Below are 21,358 nucleotides of genomic sequence, written 5' to 3'. Positions count from 1 at the left end.
AGTATCTGATCATTACTATATCTGATTTGATATTTAGAACTGAGGTAGTCAGACAGATTAAAAAAAACTCTAAAGACGTGCAAGTTCTGGTATTTTAAAAACTAAAATAAAAAATTGACATTTAATCTCCTTTGGGGATTTTTGAATAACATGTTTTTCAATTGCATCGTGATCTAAAATGTATAACTGAGAAAGCTGAATATTTATGGTTGAGATGATAAATGTTTATAAAGTTGACAGAAATCATATTTATTGTGAGTTTAGTGACAAACGCTTTAATGTATTTGCAGGAAGTGTCTTTTACTTTGACGGTACTCTTTTGTCTGAATTGTGTCACCTTGACAACAGGCTGACTTGCGCTAGTGCGATTCCTAAAGATTGGCAATTCACAAATCAGCGTAGAATTTACGTAAGGACCTAAATATACGACAAAACAACGTGCTGTTAAGGAGGAACGCATTACTGTCGGCAGCTTCCACCGAAATTAACTCGAATAGACCGTTATCTATCTGGAGGTTGTAAAGATTTATAGAGCAAACAGTTACCCTACTGTGTGCGGTTTTAGACTTCCCACGTTCCCATTGTGACCTTCGCTGACATGGATCAAAATGCCTTGTAAACATATTGGAGCATGCAGCTTTTAAAAATTCGCAGGTTACTGTGTGTGTCTTTGCGGAGGTGAGTTTAGCTACATGTTTCTGATAGTTTATAGGTCTGGTTTAATGAATATCCAATGGTTTTAGCATATTTCCACCGCAGCTGTAAATTTAATCGAACAGTTGCAGCAGATAATGCCTGCTTTGTTATAATAGCCCCCGTACAGTTGCCCATGTGAGGCTCACCATGTGTATTGTGGAAACTGTTTCTGGGATTTGCACATCATTGTTGCAAGTCACAATGACACAGCAGAGGCTTTCACTTGACCCTCCCATTCTGTCCCTACCTCGCTCCCCTGAAACAGCTTCCTGGTTATGGCAATATTCTTGAGCCAGATAGCAGTTGTAAAAGCTTCGACTTGGTTCACAGCCCGAAAGCTAATCCTCTCCACTCCTCGCAGACACGAACTTGTCCGCCGCAGCATGGCATCGAACCGGGCATCGGCAGCGGAGACGACCCGCTTCGACTTCCTGGTGATCGGCGGCGGGTCTGGAGGTCTGGCCGGAGCTCGGAGAGCGGCGGAACTCGGAGCGAACACCGCCGTGATCGAGAGCCACAAACTCGGAGGTACCTGCGTGAGTAAAAATGAAAACCAAACAAACAAACACACATACACCAGGGTAAATGTGAACTCTCCGGACTCATTTTTGTTGACTGCTCACAATCCAAACACAGTGATTAAGAATGTTAGTAGTAATAAGAAGTTATTCTGCTTTCTCTCTTTTTTTTAATCTAGCATTCTCTCTAACCCATCATAAAACATGGTATCTTAATTAACCTCAGGGAATTTGCTTATATTTTCTGCCATTAAATAAATTACTATAACAAGTCAACTGTGAGAACTGGAAATGATAGTGTGGAAGCTGTTTCTGTTTCTAAGTAAAGAAGTTGAACTTTTATTTTGCTGCTTGTTTCTTTTGCTCATTATTTTAATATAGTAATTACTCAAATAGACTTTTTTCCTCCCTGTTCTTCTTCAGTTTATTTTATTTCATCACCCCAATCCAACTGCCCAAAAAGCATTAAGTTTAATTAATTAACATTAAGGCTCGACTGTGGCAAATTGAAAAAGTCAAAAAGTCCAGACTCCTGCTCTAGATTATTTGTTTGCTTTGCTTTTAGGTTTAGAAGTGCCTCTGCTAATTTATTTAAAAGCTCTTAAACAACATGCTAATTCTGTAAATAAGACAGGTTGTATTCACTTCCTTTTTTGTTTTTGTTTTGTATAATTAATGGATGTTACATAGTTTTCGCTATACTTTTTAATCTGATTTCCACATAGTTGATAAATTCCTATGTTTGAAGGTTTGGATTTTATAGCATGATATAATTCCCTTTTTTCTGTCCAGTTTTGCTTTAAGCAGACACTGAATCCTTGTTCTTTAAACTCTAAAGTACATTATAGTGTAAATAAATTTACATTGCTTAAAGATATTGTCTTTTACATTTCACATGCATTTAGAAATGGTCTACTCAGATTGCACTACATTTATATGCTGCGTTTTAATATTTTCCCAGGTCAACGTTGGATGTGTTCCTAAAAAGGTAGTTAATTTCCCTTACTCATGTGATTGGTCATGTTTGGACTAATAGTCGGAAGAATTTTAAATCAGACCATTTTTCTGTGTTTTTACAGGTTATGTGGAATGCAGCAGTTCATGCTGAGTATCTGCACGATCACAGCGATTATGGCTTTGCAACTGAAAAAGTTCATTTCAGTTGGGAGTAAGTTTGACTGTCTGTTCTGTCTCTGGATCAATTTTTGTGGTCAGCTGCAATGAGCTCTTTTGAAAGCTTGGAGGAAAGTTCTTGAAAGAAATCAGTGTTCTTTCACAGGCACAATTCCTCCCTCGAATGCTCTTTTGTTTTTTTGTTTTTTGTCTTTTTTGCCCACTTCTCTGTTTGAGCAGAGCTTAGTTGAGTCATCATGACCGTTAAAGAAAGGTCTATGTAAGGAGTGTTATTATCCGGCATGAGCAAACTTAAGGTGTGTCTATACGCTTCCATTTCAACTCCACTGCTGTTTATGTAAATTACATTGTAGGGTGGAGAAAAGTAAAAAAAAATTGAAGGTTTTCTTAAAAAAAAGAAAAATAGCATGAGAAATATAAATCAGAAATCTATCATTGATTCTTTACTCTGCAACATAAGGAAAGGAAAAGTCGACGTTTGTGCAAATATGTAATTGCAACAGGTTTTAAAAGAATTTTATGAACACAAACCTCCACCTTTATTTACATTCATGTCTGAGAGATGAACAGGCATTCCATTTGGATTATAAGCTACTGTTCTACTGCCTTACAATAAAAATCCTTCCAAGCTCTAATGAAACATGCAACACTAATAGAGGTCTAATAAATTAAACCAGACGTGTTCAGAGAGAATAATACACACCCTTCATTTCTAACTTAATATCTGACAGGTCACTTGAAACCATATTTTTTCTTTTTCCATTTTATCGCCGTAATCAAACCATTTCACACCCATTTGTTTTTAAAAAAAAGGTGGTTTCTGGTTATTTGCACAATTAGCTTTTTGTTGTAAAAAAAAGTGCAAAGGACTGCTTAGATAAAAATCACTCTTGTCAGGTTTATTAATAATGATATCAGATTTCAAAAGCAGACACTCTTGATCGGGTCAAAGTGAAAAGCTCTTATATATATATATATATATATATATTGCAGAAAACATAACAGTTTTCTTAGAGCTTCTAAAAGCCTTTGATTCAGAACTGTTTGACTTCACAGAAAAAAATGGCTAATTAAACTTTTTTTATGTAAAAATGTTAATGATTGATTAAACTTTAAGTGTTCTAAATTCAGTTTTCTCTCAAAGGTTGATTTGTTATATAAACTTCTCAGGACAACGTGTTTTGTATCTTATGCAACTAACTTATTTATTTGTGTTTGCAGGACTCTTAAGGCCAAAAGGGACGCTTACGTTTCTCGCCTGAACCACATTTATCGCAACAACCTGGACAAAGTGAGTTTAACTTCTGTCAATGTTTAGGCTGCAGTTTTGTGGCAAGTTAGAATTATTTCATCTGTTGGTTATTTTCTTTTGTTTTTTTATTTTTTTTATTTTCCCCCATAATAAAAAGATGAATAAATGTAACATGGCCTCATGTTGTAGTTCTGTCTGATGTTTTCCAGGCTAAAATTGAAACTATTCAAGGCTTCGCCAGGTTTACAGATGACCCTGAGCCCACCGTGGAGGTCAATGGTAGAAAACTGACGGCGCCTCATATCCTCATAGCCACCGGGGGGCAGCCTTCTGTTCTGAGTGATGAAGAAGTTCCAGGTTGGAGTGGTGATGAGAACTTGTTTTGAAGATGTGGAATTTCACATTTAAACATTTTTGTGTTCCAATTTTAGGTGCAAGTCTTGGCATTACTAGTGATGGCTTTTTTGAACTTGAAACCCTTCCAAAGTAAGGTTTTATATGTTTTAAAAAAGATTTTAGGCCTCCGTAGTTATCTGTAAATAAAAATCTTTTTCCTCATTAGGCGCAGTGTGATTGTAGGCGCTGGCTATATTGCTGTAGAAATGGCCGGCATCCTAGCCACCCTGGGGTCCAAAACATCCCTTGTTATTCGACAAACAGGGGTAAGAAACAGACCAAACTTATGAAACAGAAACAGTAATGTTTCTACAATCTATGACCGTGCTACAAGTTGTGAATGCTCTCTCTGTAGGTTTTGAGAAACTTTGATGCATTCATAAGCGCAAATTGCACCAAAGAACTCCAAAACAACGGCATCGACCTGTGGAAGAACTCTCAGGTGAAATCTGTGAGTAAGACCGACAAGGGTCTTGAGGTGACGATTGTTACCAAAGACCCAGAGAAGAACGATGAGAAGATCAGCACCATTGAGGAAGTGGAGTGCCTTTTGTGGGCCATAGGAAGGCAGCCCAACACATCTGGGCTGAACATCGGCAGCATGGTAACAATTTACACATGCAGTGCTGGCCACATTTATAGGCAGTTCTGGTAAAGATTTCAAGAAGGCCTTACTTTTTTTTTTTATTTGGAAAAGTACACATTTTACTTAAAGTGCATTTAGTTATTGGGGAAAATATCATGTTAACATATAGAGAGTTGATAGATTAATGAATTAACTTTGTCATCCCTTTTTATTACAAAGCTCTTATAAAACAGCGATGTTTCATAAGAATACTAAGAAGAAGATATTTCACATATCTTCTTTTTGACACACATATCTTCCTTTTAGTATTTGGTTTAATAAGAACAGAAACAATCAGTGAAAAATGTGCATTGGTAAGTTGAAACTGGGCTTAAAAATGATAAATCAATACTAAATGTGCATTCCACATGCTTTGATCCAGAAGTTTGATTGTAGGGGAAAAACGGCTTAATAACCATTCATTCCTTGATCTTAAGGTTTGGTATTTTATACCAAATGGCAAAAATGAAAGTAAGCAAACCATGACAATGGTGTGTAATTTTATTTAAATACCTTCTGGTTTTTAGTCAGTGCTCTGATAAGGCACTGAGGCATCTCTTCTCTTTAGCATGGGACAAATCTCGGCCATTCTTGTGAATAGGGAAAGTGAATCTTACAACCGTGTTTGATATGGTCTTCAAAAGTGAGATAAGGATCAAACCTATCTCAAAGTTGGTGAATAATGATGAGAGAGAATTCTGTGTAGGAGGTCCAACTTGTCCTATCCATACAGATGATGAGTGCTGATGCAATGGATGATGAAAGTGGAGCATCTGTTATAGTTTTTACATGTGTGTTATCTACATGGCATTGAAATGAAATTCCTTATTGGAGGATGACATGGCCAAAGTAAAAAGAGTGGGTCCAAGGAATGACCCCTGTGGAACCCCACTGTGAGCTTGACTTTGTATTGCCAATAGAAACATGGTCTGTTCTGTAAGTGAGATTTAGATTTTGACCAATTGAGGGCAGTGTCAGTGAGACTGATGGTGTTCTGGTGTTGAAGGTTGGATTGTGCATAAGGCACCAGGCTGTGAGTTGATGTCCCTTTTCTATAAGCCTCCTCATCATTGATTGAATTGAGCCTGACAACAGTGGTATCATCAGCAAACTTAATCACAAGGTTACTTCTAAAGCTGACGTAGCATTGGTGTGTCAGCAGTGTGAACAGTAAAGGGCTCAACATAACTCCTTGTGGTGATTTCTGATGTTGCACTGTCAGCACTTCCTGTCTGTAGTCATGTAGTTTAGTGTTAGTGCTGTTTTGCTTTCCACGTGTGTCAAAGTAATGTGGAGCAGGCTGAAAATCCTGTTGTCTTTTGTTTTGAACAAAATTGCTTTCACCACCACCATTGGAGCTGCTTGCATTATTTTTTGTACCATATAATTTAACCAATAGGACAGCACTTATTTCTCTCCTATAACATTTCAGAAGTTTGGAGTGTGCATAGAGAGTGATTGTTGTCCATTCTCCTATGTGTAGTCTATCAAGATTCCTCTTCAGCTTACCCTATGTGTCTTAAAAATCAAACAAATGTTTGCTTCTTTTTTTCTTGTTAACCATTTCAGTGTTAATTTTTGGTTAAGTGACATAATTAGAAGTTCCTAGAAACTCTAATCAACTAAGAAAAGTAAGCTTAAAATTAAAATATCCTACAGTTAACAGAGGGACTGGTAGAGGTGCCTATCCCTTTGCAACTGGTAGTTTGCTTAGAAATTATTTCTATTATTTCTTCATGTGGGATTTTCACTCCACTATATAAATACATTTATTTTCTGCTCTGTAAAGGTACAAAGTCTAGCTATGTTCCAGTCACCCACATTATCTCAGTCTCTCCATCACTTTTCATAGCCAGTTTTCTACAAAAAACAGGTCAAATAATTGGATCAGTTGGCCAAAGAATTTGGGGAGAAAAAGCATAAATGATTTGTTTTTTATTTAAAAAAAATTTTGTTAAAGATTGCCTCCTATAAGTGTGCTCTTCCTTTTGTCTACCAGGGTCTGGACACTGATGAAAGAGGCCACATCATCGCGGATGAATTCCAGAACACCTCTCGGCCAGGAATCTATGCTGTTGGGGATGTTTGTGGCAAAGCTCTTCTCACACCTGGTAGGAGACAACAAAAACGACACAAGTCGCTTTGTAGCCAATTTATTAAAAGCTCACTGTTATTTTACTTGTGGGGCAGTTGCCATTGCTGCAGGCAGAAAGCTTGCCCATAGATTGTTTGAGGGCAAGAAGGACTCCAAGTTGGACTACTCCAGCATCCCCACAGTGGTGTTCAGCCACCCACCCATTGGTACCGTGGGCCCCACAGAAGGTGACTACTCCTGCATCCTAAATGATTTCACTTTCAGCATTCTCTATTATCTAATATTTTGGTAAATATCCCAGCATTCCTAGCTTCACTAAGCAAACCAGCATGACAAATGCGTCCTTGTTCATATTCTTCTCTCAGAGGAGGCTGTTAAATCCCATGGAAAGGAGAATGTAAAGATCTATAAGACATCTTTCACGCCGATGTATCACGCCATCACGAGCAGGAGGAGCCCATGCATCATGAAGCTGGTGTGTGTGGGCAAGGAGGAGAAGGTACGGGATGTCTGTTTTTGGTGACCTTTTTTTTTTTTTTATTGCTTTTCATGCACAAAGTTCTGTTGTTTTTTTTTTTTTGTTTGATTGTTTGTTTTAACTTGAACCATCTCATCTTTGCAGGTGGTGGGCCTGCATATGCAGGGCCTTGGTTGTGATGAAATGCTTCAGGGATTTGCTGTTGCCATCAAAATGGGTGCGACCAAAGCAGACTTTGACAACACTGTCGCCATCCACCCCACCTCGTCCGAGGAGTTTGTCACAATGCGTTGATGCAGACATCGTCCCCAACCCATTTGCTTCTCTACATGACCAAAAACTCCGGACAATCAGCCCAGAACCAGAATATTCTCTCATCAGAGTGATGACTTGTTTCACGAAATGGATTATAATCTTATAATTTTTGCATTTAAGTGACCTTAATTGTAAACACTATTCATATTTTTCACAGATTATATATTTTACCTAAACAACCTTAAATTCAGTTTTGACTCTATTGAATTATGTGGTGGGTCTTGACTACTGATTAAATACTCTGAATACAGTACAATGACGGTGAAAGCAATGAATGTGCAAAGATTGTTGTCAAGAAACCGCCTGAATAACCAAACAATAACACCTCCTTGTGTTTGTGTTTGACTTATTGGTCATTTATGTCATTTATATTAAAGCCAGAGCTACCCTTTGGAGCACAATTTTAATGCAAAGTCAGGATCTGTATCTTTTGTAGTATTCTACAGATGCAATAAACCTGCATATTTCTTTCTTAAGACTTGGAATTATCTTGTCGCTTGGTGACAACACCCTTTTTTATTATTACACTGTTAAGAAGCTCTTCCCTTTTGTATTTACAACTAATTTGGGTTGGGTAATGACGGAAGCACTCCCTTCAAGCTGACCAATGAGCTGTATTAGTGCTTTAACACATTATTTTTCTTCTGTTAGAAGATATGTTAACAGACTTTCTGCAAAAACTTCCTCTTTTTTGTGGTGTGCATATTGCTGAAAGACTGTAAAAAAAGTTTGACTGTTTCAGTTAAATATTATATACAATTACATAATATTTACATAACATATTTACAATATTTATTCCTATTTATTTTTTTACAAATTACACTGAAGGAGGAAAAACTTAGTTTCTCATGCAAATGTGCTGTAGTTATTCATTAAAGCAGATTGCGTTTAACTGAATCTTATATTAAGTTGCATGCAAAATAAACATGACCATGCATGTTCACAAACATGTAATGTCGGAAGACTTAAAAGAAATTAACCCTTTATTGCAGCAGCATAATCTCACACCTGTAATTTTCAGTGCATTTATTCAGTGGGGTAAAAAATCAAATTTTAAATGTGAAATTATGCTACTACAAAGAGAGTGGATTTTTTTTTTTTTAACAAAACAGCTTTTTGCATTGCATTTTAAAACTTTCTATACTAGGTAAGTATGATATTGTGACCTTTTAAGATAAGATAAGATTTATTGTCATTTTCATCAACAGATTACAACGAGATTGAGATTTGCTCGACTCGAGTTAAGATGCAGGTTATGTGTATATACATAATATACAAAGATAAAGAAATAAATAGTACAAAATGAGAAATAAAGAGACATCAGAAGATGGTTGCAGCGCCTGGAGGTGTCGCAACAGAATTGACATTTTTAACAAAGTGGTGTCAAGAGCAGAAGTTCTTATGCCTTTGAGTCTTTGAGTTTAGTGCCATGATTGCCACTGGGTAAAAACTGTTTTTTAGGCGATTTGTCCTGGTTTTTATTGCTCTGTATCTCTTGCCTGATGGCAGCAGCTGGAAGAGACCATGGTCAGGGTGTGAAGAGTCATTTAAAATGTCCAAAACTTTCTTGTGGAGCCTGGAAGTGTAAATCTGTTCTATAGTGGGGAGGGGGCAGCCTATGGTTCTCTCTGCTGCCCTAACAGCCCTCTGGAGCGCCTTCTTGTCCGCGGATGTGCTACTGCCGTACCAGACACACAGACTGTACGTGAGCACACTCTCTATGGAGCAGTGATAGAAGGCCTGCAGCAGGTCTGAGGGGAGACGGTTCTTCTTGAGTATTCTCAGAAAGTACAGTCTCTGCTGTGCCTTCTTCAACAGCTCCTTGGTGTTGGTGCTCCAGGTTAGCTTGTCCTCCAACTCCATGCCCAGAAACCTGAACACTGGGACCCTCTCCACACAGGTCCCACTGATGGTGAGAGGCTGGATGTCCGTTTTGTTCTTCCTGAAGTCGATCACCAGCTCCTTTGTTTTGGAGGTGTTGAGGAGCACGTTATTGACTTTGCACCACTCTGACAGCCGCTTCATTTTAAGGGAACTATCTCTATGTTCTGTAAGTTTATAAAAAAAAAAACTTATTATAGATAATGAAAAAGGAGCTCATCCTCTTTTCTGATAGTCGTTTTCCTTTTCTTGTGATACTCAATATGTAAAGTTAACCTATCTTTAAATTTAATGTCAAAAAACAGAAAAAAGAAACTTGACCTATCTTTAAATTTAATGTCAAAAAACAGAAAAAAGAAACTTGACCTTCCACAGCATAGTGCAAAGTATCGCGACATCAGTCACTCGCGCGGGATCTCCTCACTGAAATGTCATGGGTCACGTGATTCGATGTTTGTAGTTTTTTTTCCATCGTATGTCTGAAGCGGCGTTACGATCAATTTGTAAAATGGATTCATACTATGCAGAGCAAACTTCAACGTAAAAAGGTATTTGTTTTTCAAGACATTATTTTATAAACGCACCCGCTGCTCAGTTGCTTCAATTTAGTCTAAAATTTAAATCTTAAAGAGCACCTGTTATTTCCAAGGCTAATGACGTTAGCTGATCATGCTAGTTAGCTATGTAGCTCTTTTTCCACCGGGTTTGCTTAACGGAGCAGAACAGAGCTAGCCAACAAGCAGAAGCTGTACTTTTCTGTTAAATGAAAAATATTCAGTTTTACCATAACTGTCAGTTTCTTTTTAGCCACGCTAACGTTGCTAACTAATGACACTGTCTGAACCTGAGAGGATATTTCTCAACGTTAATCTGTTTGAAAGGTGGTTGGGTTAAGTTGGTAGGCTGGTAATGCTAACACTACTGTGACTCGGATATCTGTGAATTTACAAAGCACATTCCTGCTCTTCAACATCAAGCTCCCCTGCAGAGAGGATGTTCCCCAGCCTGGCCCACAGACCATGGCATGTCTTCTGCAGAGTGTCCCTGCAGCGCAGGTCCTCGCTGTCCCAGTGGTCTTATAGGTTTCTCCGAGGTGAGCTTCTGGATGGGTTGCCTGTTACCCTTATATCTACTTTAAATCCGTTTTTTTACCGTCGGGAAAAAACAACTGGAGCCTAGCCAGACTTTTTATTATTATGTAAACCAACTAATTTCAGATCATTTATGTCACGTCTAGGAGACTTCACGATCACTCTTTCTACTTGCTTTATTGTTGTCAGTTGATCTTGAATCAAGATTTATCCTCCCTAGCAACCAACAAGGCAACTAATCAGTTCTTTTGTGTTAACCTTTTTATTATTTCAGATTTTCTTCCATTCGCATTGTGCGTGTTTTTAATAAAATTCACTTTCCTTTCTTACAGGAAAGAAAAAATATAATTTTTTTACTCTATTAAGGGCAGAATGACAAAATGAGCACCAAGACTATTGGGTGTATATTTAAATGATTTAGCAATAGTCAAATTATCCAAACTGTAGTACATATGTTTGGGCAGTGTAATATATCACAGTTATGCAGTCATACTTACACTTTGCATGCTGATAATACATGGAGTCTCACTTCTCACCTGGCATGTTGTTGTGGCCAAAATACTTCCAGTGACAGTTGGGAGCATTGTTAACAAAGAGAGAAGTGACAAGAATATGGATATTATCACAACTGCATTGTTTTCCAAAATTGTAGTTATACTATTAGACATTTGTGTTATTAATTTTGCTGCAATATAAAAAGTGATTTTTTGTTTTTCAGTAAAAGCACTTCAATTCCTGTTTAAATGTGTTATTTACAGTTTTGTGTACATTCTTTAAGATAAAACCCTGATATTTTTACAGAGGGTTGTCACGATGTTTAAAGCTTCATGATAGATGTAGTTTGAGCCATATTACATGTTCAGGCCAGACTTTGTCTCAGCTCAATCTCTTACCAAAAACCTTCAGAAACGGCACCAAAAGCTTATTGTACTTCTTATGATGTCATTGATACAAATATACACAAAGCATAATGAGTGTTTACCTAAGTAGGCTTTTTAAACTACATATATATTGTAAAAGCTTGCTGTGGATATCTATACTTATTTGTCTGTTGTTGTTTTTTCCTGTCATTGTATTTTTTTCATGAAAAGGAAACGCATCATTGCATATTATCTTTAATGAGCCACTGTGTTGCACAGGTTGGCAGATTGGAGGCACACACAGCTTATGGCTCAGCCTTCCTGACTCCCGTGTGGCCTCTTTGGGGCTTACATCGGTGCAGTACTACTCTACCTCTGGTGATAGTAAAGATGGTCCTCCAAAATCAAAATCAACTGTTTCCCCTTCAGCAGACAGAGTGGTGACTGGTGCTGCAAAAGTCCCCACAAATTTATCAGGTAAACTTTTCCATATACAAACTGTTTAATTTTTTTATATGTGCCTGATTACTTGTTCAAGAATTATGGAAGTTTAAGCTTAATTATTATTTCTATTAATATCTTTACTTCCATAGATAAAGCACTTCAAGGACTGAGGAAAGCTGAGGCAATTCAAGTCAAAGGTAAGACGTGACATTTGTGTGTTCCTGTCAAATTTTGAATTAGCTGATTCAGATTGAAATCATTTTGTCATTTCATTTCTCTTTAACTTTGCACACAGTTCGAGCTGTCCTCAAAAAAAGGGAGTATGGAGCCAAGTACACTAAGAACAACTTTATCACTGCTGTCAGAGCGATGAATGAGTTCTGTCTCAAACCAAGGTGATTCCTTTGTCTTGTATATTTATAGAAATATTATGGAAAATGGGAAACTGTTCTATTTCTGTGTGCCATAACAATTGTACAAATTTCTTTGGTGTTAATAATTGAACATGCTTTTGCAGTTCACTTGAACAGATTTCTGTTAGTCTGTTTCAAATTTTCTTGCCCTACTCTTTTTGTACTGGAAGTGATCTGGAGCAGCTCCGGAAGATCAGAAGGCGCAGCCCCCATGACGACACAGAGGCTTTCACTGTGTTTTTGCGGTCAGACGTGGAGGCCAAGTTAGTGCAAAATTCTTCTGTTGCGCCTCCAAAACATCCGCAGAGAATGATACCAAATCTCTTCAAACAAGTCATTTATTAAACCAGCATTTACATGCATATTTCTCTTATGTTGGTTTATGATTATATTCTTTTTTTCTTGCTATCAGAGCACTAGATGTGTGGGGAAGCAATGAAGCTCTAGACCGAGAGAGGAATCTCAGGAAAGAAGTGGAGAGAGAGTACCAAGAGAGTAGGTTTAACATTTGTTTCTTTGTGAATAAATTAAAAGCACAAAGTTTTCTCTATTCATAGAGGCTGCATAAAAAATACTCAAAATATGTTTAGTTTGTAATGTAGGTAGAAAAACAATTCGAAGTCACAACTGGAAATGTTTTCAATAACTTTTCAGATAGGATTTAAGCATTTGTTGGAATAGTGCTTAAATCTTTAGGTAAACTGCCGGAGCCATACCTGTCATAGCCACACTAATAGTCACACAATTTACAGCAGCAAAATTGTCGAAAAAGCCACAAATTATTTTATATATTTTTTTTAAGTTCCCATATTAGGCTGCATGTTTGAAAAATTGGTAAAAATGTTGTTTTCTCAATTACATCATAAGTATTACTGACCAGATCATCTCTTGGCTGGTATAGTTATCTATTTCCTGTTTTGCTGTGGGGTTGTAAAATAATTTTAATTTTGGCTTTTGTTTGAACCGTTGTCTGTTTATCTGCAGATATTTTTCGTAACCAGCAGCTGTTAAAGGAATACAAAGACTTTTGGGGAAACACTAAGGTAAGAGCTTTTTTGTCCCACTTTTTGGGGGGTATTTTGTTGTGAATTTCCTGATTTCATTCCCTATCTCATCATCTAAATACTCCAGCCATCCATCTGTGTTTCCATTTGTTTTGTTTGTTTGTCTCGACTATTAATTTATCCATGTGTCAATTTGTTTTTCTTTATATCCTTTAATCCTTTTTTGTTTATTTTTAATCCATCTATCAGTTGTTTATCTGTCATTTGTTTATCACTTTGTTCATTTGTCATCATATGTTCATCCATTCATCTCTCCCTTTGTTTTTCCATCTATTTGTTTCTCCATCATGTGTTATATTTTGTATTTAAAGCCTGGCTTCTGTAGAAACACCTGGTGTAAATTCACATTAAACTGTTGCGTTTCTACATTAAAAATGAACCAATGGATTGACACCTTTGAAATGTTGCAATGTGACACTGTACTGTTATTAGTAGCTATATTAATATTGATATGGTAATGTATAGCATTAACATTCAGTAACATTTGTGCCACTGTACCATAGTTAATTACTCCTAGTTGTGTTTGAGTGACCTTTGTCCCGATAACTGAGGTCACTGCATCTTTTACACATAGTGACATTCATGTTGACCCCTGTCTTTGCTGTATGGTGCTGACGTTATTTCAGTGACTGCGCTGCACCTGGCTGGTATGTGGTGGTATATTCTACACTCTGCTGGTTTGTTTGGCCAGAGGAGCCATCTAACCTGCTGCCCTTTGAGAGAACAATAGAGACAAAATGACAAAATACTATTTAAAATTTGTAATATTGTTATTATTGATGTTATTGTTATTATAATAGGCATTCTGATTGCTAAAAATAACTATCAGGTATGTCGAGATCATCCCTTGAAAGCCATTTGTATTTTTATTATTTTTCTCTTTCTTAAGCCCCGATCCGGAAAGAGGGCGACATTTCTGCAAGGTCCAGGGAAGGTGGTAATGGTGGCCATCTGCATGTAAGTTTTTTCTTTTTGTTGTTTTGTCTTATTTCTATTGTCCTACCAGATTGCCTTGTTTCTGAATTTTGTATGGTTTTTATAGAACATTTGTCTCATATTTACTGAATTGTCTGAGCTGCAGCACACATAGTGGCAGGTGCCGAATTACAATCTGCATTCAGAATCCTTAGAGAGCATTATGGTAGAATATGGGTGCAGAAGTCTGATGTAAACAAATGTTTTAAAATTATGCATAAAAAACCTACTTGTTGTGCTGAAAGTCTCCGGACATTATTGGGGATTCCTAAAAATATCTATATCGTAAAGTTGCACTAAGCTTTTCTTTTTCTCCTTCCATAATCACAGACACATTTTTTGAGTGTTTTACTAATGCAAATCATATATATTATGTAAATTATAATGAGTCCTTTGTTGTGACTTCGAAAACATTTTTTATGTTAAAGCCCAGACTTTTTGAAAACTTTGTATATAGAATTTAATATTTGTGAAGTGGAAGGGAATGTACAGTATATATTCCTGTTTAATAAGAACAATACATCTGGTTGTTTTTAAATGTGTGGGAGCTTGGAAACTTGCCGTCACATGAGCTTCTGCTGCCTATTAGATTAGTGAGATTGTGTTAGAGGACATGTGGAGTCACATGAAGCCAGACAACGCACGAGACCTAAAGATTTAATCAGTAAATTCATCAGAGGTCCAGTGATGTGTCAGATTGGTTTCCAAAGCATTCTTCTAAAAAACATGTACATATATGTCATTTAGCAAAATATATGTAGAACTTGAGTGTTTGGCTTCACGAGTCTCTATTTTATGTCCTCAGCAATGGCTTGAACTTCTTCTTTAAGCTTCTGGCCTGGGTCTACACCGGATCAGCCAGTATGTTCTCCGAGGCTATCCACTCTCTGGCCGACACCTGCAACCAGGCTCTGCTCGCCCTGGGAATCAGTCAGTCTGTCCGAAACCCAGACGCCATTCACCCGTAAGCAGTACACCTCTCTGAAAACAAACTCAAAAACGTGGTTCCTTATCTGCCATTAAAGAATTTAAAGTTACCATGTTAGTAAAGAACAAATGTTTTGTAGGAGTTTTATTCCTTGAAACACTAAGCATGCTTTGTCTGCACCCTAGAAAAAATATGCTATTTGAATATTTTCTGAATGAGTGACAGTGAAAAAAAAACTTTCACAAGGAGTTAGGGATATTGGACTTTCTGATGAAAATTTGAGCATGTACCTAAAATGCATTATAAACATTACGGATGAGTTTTATTAGACCTTCCCTCAACTTTTGAGTGCAACTGTCCAGCTGCTCGGTGTTTCAGTACTTATTGCAGATCATTAATCTTCAAAATTTATTGGGTCTGGAAAGGTGTTGAATTTTGAAATGAGTGATCTGTATGAACTTTGCTTTACGGTCTGTATGTACAGACAGACCTGGTGTTTGTAACTGAGTAGATATTGCTAGTCTAAGTCTCGACTCCATGTTTCAGGTACGGCTTTTCAAACATGCGCTACATCGCCTCCCTGATCAGTGGCGTGGGTATTTTTATGATGGGAGCAGGTCTCTCTTGGTACCATGGCATTATGGGATTACTACACCCAGAACCAATTGAGTCTTTGCTCTGGGTGAGTGTCTACTCTGAATATTAATATCTAATATTAACTTAACTCTGTAAAGTCAGAATTTATAGACTAAAGAAAGCGTTTCACATATTAATTTTACAGGCTTACTGTATTTTAGCGGGCTCTCTGGTGTCTGAAGGAGGTTGGTTGTTTTGATAAAATATAAGATTTTATTATTTTTAGCTGAAGTTTTGCAGTTTGAATTGAAACGTGTTTGTTTTTCTTTTTCAGCCACCTTATTAGTTGCAATTAATGAGATAAAGAAGAGTGCCCACAAGCATGGGGTGTCTTTTTATGAATATGGTATGCACATTTTGCATTTAATCATGTGACTAAGAGTTTGTTGTTGTGATTTCTGATCAGTACACAGAAAATACAGCCAACTATCTTTGTGAAAAAAAGCGAGTTTCTGTCAGATTCCCACAATTTTCTAAATCTCTGTGTTACCAAAAGCTTTTATTGGTAAAAACATGATGTTAATTATGAGCTGCTGTGTAAAACCATGTTTTATAAAAAACCTTATGTGTCCTGTGTAAAGTCATGCAGAGTCGAGACCCCAGCACCAATGTGGTGCTGTTGGAAGATGCTGCTGCCGTGTTGGGGGTCATCATCGCTTCTGGCTGTATGGGACTTACCTCACTCACAGGTGAACACAAATACACTATATCCCAAATTGTGATTTTCATATCGAATATAAAACATCCTCAGCCATTTGGTCATTGTTTGAATTCCTGTTGTTCAAAAAACTTCAGTATGGAACTGTCCCTGTCCCAGGTAACCCGTACTATGACAGTCTGGGCTCTCTCGGCGTGGGAACGTTGTTGGGCACCGTCTCGGCGTTCCTGATCTACACCAACACCGAGGCCCTACTGGGCCGCTCCATACAGCCGGAGCAAGTCCAGAAGCTCACAGAGTTCCTGGAGAACGACCCGGCTGTGAGGTAAGAGCAGAGGTGGGTAGAGTACCCAAAAAGTTGTTCTGAAGTAAGAGTCACACGACTTCAACATATTTTTACTCAAGTAGAAGTAAAAAGCAGTCATCCAAGAAGTTAGTCAAGTAGAACGGTATTCTATAAAAAGGTTTCTCAAGTGTTGGAAAAACTAATCATAACATCTGATTTGATTTAAATTTTATAATGACGTCATCAAAGCAAATCTAACTATCTACTACCCACCTCTGGTCAAAGACATCAAACTGTGGTGTTTAATGAGGCTTCAAATAAACCATTCTGTTTAGAGGAGTGGACATAAAATGCACCTTCTGCTCAACTTTATAGAATCTCAGTTACACAGTTTATTACTTTTCTCACACGAACCTTAAACCTGCTACCAACTAGAGTTTTATATTTATGTATGAAATTTTCAAAACTTTCTTTCAGTTTGATTATTAGATTACTTAATAAAAATCACCAAAGGCAAATCTTTTTGGCCTAAAAAGTAATAAGAAATAACCTCAGATATTTCTAGCCAGGTATTCGCTGTATGGTGATGGTGCAGTGAACTGAACTCAAAGAAGTCTTTTGCACTTACGCTTCATCACATTAGCTGAATATGTGCAGCATTGCCAGACTTATTGGGAGGCTTCTGTACAACGCCTGCGCCTCAGTTTGTTTGTTGCTTGTCTTTGCTATATGATTCAGCCCTTGTAGCCCTTTGCTTTAGGAAGTAAAGGTTATCAGATATTTTTCTGCATGTGATTGTGATTTGCGTGGCAGAAATCCTGCATGTACTGAAGTTTTACAGCTGTATTTTTTTGCACACAGAGCCATCCATGATGTGAAGGCCACAGATATGGGACTGAGTAAAGTGCGCTTCAAGGCTGAAGTTGACTTCGATGGCCGAGTGGTGACACGGTCTTATCTGGAGAAACAAGACATTGACCAAATCCTTAACGTAAGCTTGCTCTTTCTATTTTCAGTGGATAACTTTGTTATTAAAAAGATCATGCTTTTTCATACACAGCTTTTGATGGTCCTTTTTTCTGTCAGTAGATAGCTAAACATGTTTGGTAAACATTTATGGTGATTTTTGTCTCCGGCCAGTGGTTGACCAATTGGCTTAACTTGCCAGAATAACTGAGATGTCCATTTTAATAAGTCAAGTTAGAAGTGTTTGTATTCAGATGACAATATCTGAATTTATCGTAAGAAAAATTAGAGGGAAGCTCTTATAAATTTTCAAACAAAAAAGCCTGAGTACGGTAATCAGAATGTCAGATGAGACTGAGGGGGAAAAACAAAACAAAAATAGACTTCAGTTCAGTCATGAGTTTGAAAGAAGAATCTGTTCCTATAAGACTCAACATAAAAACTAACAATGACTTTAGAACGGCTTGTATTTAACTGCAACTTTTATTTGAATTTTTCAGTTTTTAAATCTGATTTGTTTAGACATTATGCTCATGTACAAACCTTAATGCAATTTAAAATGAAATGAAATAAAATTAGTTTGGAGGAAAGCTTTTAACACTTTTGTGAAATAAAAAACAACAAAAATTCAACAACTTTATTGATTTTAAAAAACATTGAGGAGGAGATATGTTATTGGCAATATAATCAATTAGGTCCTGGCAGCCCTGGTGCCAGTGACCAGTTTTAAGGGAGGCTCACATTTTAGGCGGCCATTACTCTTGATAATAGGGGAAAAAACCTTAGTTAACTGTCAATCTTCGTTACCAAGCAAAGATCTGTGATTTTCACTTAACCACCACTTGTCTACCATCATCTTTCATCTGTCCTAACTAGACAGAAGTCTCTGCAAAGATCTGGAAATCTTCAATCTACCTCAAGACTGCCTGATGCCACAATGTTTGCATTGTTTACTGCAGACATCAGGGTGTGAAATGGATTGCTCAGCCGTGGCATTTTTTTATTCTGTCTCTCCAGGACATTCAGCAGGTGAAAACACCTGAAGAGTTGGAGAACTTCATGCTGAAACATGGCGAGAACATCATTGACACTTTAGGGGCTGAGGTGGATCGCCTGGAGAAGGAGCTGAAGGTAGTGAGGGAGGAAGTTATTGAAGTTGTTTTTTGTTGATGTGTGCATTAGAAAATATATCACGGGTAGATTTGTCACTGCCTTTATTTTCTTTTGCAGCAACGTAACCCAGAGGTTCGCCACGTCGACTTGGAGATACTATAGTGACTGCTGGAGAAATGTCCCGCTGCACAAAGAACTTTAGCAGAAGGAATAGAGAAAGCCAAGCCCACCTCCCACTCTGACCATCTCCACCACAGATAAACCTGAAGTCTTACACCTGTTCACTCCCCAGGGCATAAACACAGCATGTTTGAACAGTAACTGCTGGAGATGCTCAGTTCGTCAGCAGAGAGCAAGACTGTCAAACATCTTATTGAATCTAAACAGAAGTCCTTCCAACCAGCCACTGTTTGCTTTGGCTTACATTCCTCTGTGTTTGTGTCTGGATTTTAACAAGGTCAAAACTCGAAACAGGACCAGTGTCAATTACTACTCTTGTGCGTTAATCTTACGTGTGAACCACAGTGATAGTGTTTCCTTCACAAGCGCAAAGGAAACTCGAGCTCTACGTATTTAAACAGAAAATATTTAAAGGCTAGTCAATGTTTTTTTTCTTTTAATTTGAAGCCTTTTTGAAAATGGCTCAGTGTTGCAGGTTAATGAGAATGGCAAAAAAAATTTTAATGCTTGAAGAAAAAAAAAATCTGATTAAATGGGTGTAAAGTTTCTCATTTGATTTCTAGTGGGAGTGAAAAATGAACCAGAAAGACCAAAAAAAAATTGCAGTAATTTATCATGTCTTTGTGATATTTTATTGAAAAAAAGAAGACGGGTAGAGATGAAAATGTAAAGATTACAGTTTGATCCCCAGAAATTATTACATAGGTTTCCTTTTTGTTTTAAACTGATCAGCAGGTGAATGTATTGCTTCAAAGATTAAACCCTAAGAGGGGGTGGAATTATTTTGTTCCTTTCTTGTCTTTTTCAACAAAAAGCACAAAAACGCTTCATCTTTTCCAGATTTCATCAAAAGCAAACCTCCCAACAGGTTTCCTGACAACAGTTCATTTCTGTTTCTACAGTGAATTATCGAAAAATCAATCCCCATTTTAGTATTTCTGCTGATTATTCTTAAAAAAGAAAACAATTCAGCATAAATGCGTATTTTGTTTTCCTTTTTTAAATTCTTTGTCAGCACACAGTTGCACCTGCAGCTCAGAAACACCTGCCACAAGCTTCTTCTCTGCTTCAGGAGGTGGGCCGTTCATGTAGATGTGGTCGTATGGCTCTGTTCATGGACGATGGGTTTATATATATTTTTTTGAAGGTGTCAATAGTTAGATATTTTACTGATATTGCCACTGCTGAAGGACTTAGAATAAATTTGAAATAATTTATTGAATCATGGTGTTTTATTCTGTTACTATTGGTAACATTTTTCATGCAAGTTGTGTGATTAATCAGCACTTACATAGGGGACCCATTTGTGCATTGACTGTCCACAGGATAGCATATTTACCTTATGTAAACTGCTAACTTGATTCAAGAAATCTAAGGGAATACAATGGGATGTATGTGACCGGAATGACAGGGCAAATTACTATTTATATCTATAAAGATTTTGTACGACTGAGTTTGCTGATAGGAATTAAATGTAATGAACCGAAATGGGTCTTCAGGTACACCAAGTCCCCTACTGATGCTTTTTAATGTCATTTTGAACTTTGAACCAAACTGTGGTTGAATCTTGTAAGTTGGGCCCTTTTTAATCGCAGATAATTTGATTCTAAACAACTTTGGGTACAAGGAGGGACCCATATGGGCCCTAGATTGATTGTGTAATTTGAAGTTTTTACGTTGTTTACAAAGTACTTAACTGGGTTTTCTGATATAAATTATATTAAACCCAAAAGTGAGACCCATAAAAGAAATCCATCATCTGCCCAGGACCATTTAGTGCTTATTAAACCAGAGCAAAATTAATTTGGGGCCCACATATATGTTTTAGCTTAGTAAAAATGTGCAAGACAGTCATTTGCTTCATGTGTGAGTCTTTTGGGACTTTGAAACAAAAAAAGAAAACTGTGATCATGACATTGTCACCACAGGTTGGATGTAGATGGCATCTAGGCCCCATGTGGGCCCACTCTGATGGGAACCGATACAGGCAGTTAAGATGTGGCTCTATTGCAACCTGTGGAGAACATCACATAATATGCAAGAATTTATTACAGTCCAGAAATGCTTGCACAATATATTAAATATGAGTTTTCTCATGCTCCATGGTTCTGGGTTCACAGCGGGTTTTCTGTAAGGGTCCCAATCGGTTTTACTAAATTCAACCCATATCAGCAATACAAACACAAAACGCAAAACCTTTTTGGCCAGGTAAGTTGACACTCAGGTTTTTTGTTTGTTTGTTTTTTAAGCACTCAGCTTTTACCAATATGGGTTGTATTTATGGGACCCTTTCAAGAAGTCCAGGCTTATTTTGTGCCTAAAGTCTCTGAGAAAAATTAATATGGGACTCTTAA

The 21,358-nt window shown here is 37.3% G+C and overlaps 2 protein-coding genes across 6 annotated transcripts; both read left to right on the top strand.

Annotated features, from left to right (window-relative positions):
• Positions 1-398: 398 nt before the first annotated feature.
• gsr (glutathione reductase) lies at positions 399-7,985 on the top strand. Of its 3 annotated transcripts, XM_028009719.1 has the most exons (13): positions 399-678; positions 1,058-1,232; positions 2,176-2,202; positions 2,294-2,382; positions 3,570-3,639; positions 3,810-3,957; positions 4,032-4,086; positions 4,163-4,262; positions 4,352-4,600; positions 6,621-6,732; positions 6,812-6,943; positions 7,082-7,215; positions 7,339-7,985. In XM_028009719.1, the coding sequence occupies exons 1-13, from the start codon at positions 632-634 to the stop codon at positions 7,486-7,488; spliced, it is 1,488 nt and encodes a 495-aa protein (XP_027865520.1). In that variant the 5' UTR covers positions 399-631; the 3' UTR covers positions 7,489-7,985. The 3 variants fall into 3 exon arrangements, with proteins under 3 accessions (XP_027865520.1, XP_027865519.1, XP_027865521.1); XM_028009718.1 differs by lacking the exon at positions 399-678 and having other exon boundaries at positions 923-1,232; XM_028009720.1 differs by lacking the exon at positions 399-678 and having other exon boundaries at positions 1,090-1,224.
• Positions 7,986-9,808: 1,823 nt separating this feature from the next.
• Positions 9,809-20,226, top strand: slc30a9 (solute carrier family 30 member 9). Of its 3 annotated transcripts, none has more exons than XM_028009462.1 (18): positions 9,809-9,938; positions 10,368-10,483; positions 11,621-11,818; positions 11,935-11,982; positions 12,081-12,180; positions 12,369-12,461; positions 12,611-12,693; positions 13,183-13,241; positions 14,152-14,219; positions 15,043-15,201; positions 15,712-15,847; positions 15,947-15,986; positions 16,076-16,147; positions 16,383-16,490; positions 16,619-16,784; positions 17,607-17,736; positions 18,729-18,842; positions 18,942-20,226. In XM_028009462.1, exons 2-18 carry the CDS (start codon positions 10,384-10,386, stop codon positions 18,984-18,986), a joined length of 1,719 nt encoding a protein of 572 aa, XP_027865263.1. In that variant the 5' UTR covers positions 9,809-9,938; positions 10,368-10,383; the 3' UTR covers positions 18,987-20,226. The 3 variants fall into 3 exon arrangements, with proteins under 3 accessions (XP_027865263.1, XP_027865265.1, XP_027865264.1); XM_028009463.1 differs by having other exon boundaries at positions 9,813-9,938; positions 10,343-10,483; XM_028009464.1 differs by lacking the exons at positions 18,729-18,842; positions 18,942-20,226 and having other exon boundaries at positions 16,619-16,796.
• Positions 20,227-21,358: the final 1,132 nt, after the last annotated feature.

This window comes from Xiphophorus couchianus, chromosome 23 (genome assembly GCF_001444195.1).
Source record: "Xiphophorus couchianus chromosome 23, X_couchianus-1.0, whole genome shotgun sequence".
NCBI lineage: Eukaryota > Metazoa > Chordata > Actinopteri > Cyprinodontiformes > Poeciliidae > Xiphophorus > Xiphophorus couchianus.
Note: the sequence above shows the minus strand (reverse complement) of the source record. Positions and strands in the feature narration are given on the sequence as shown.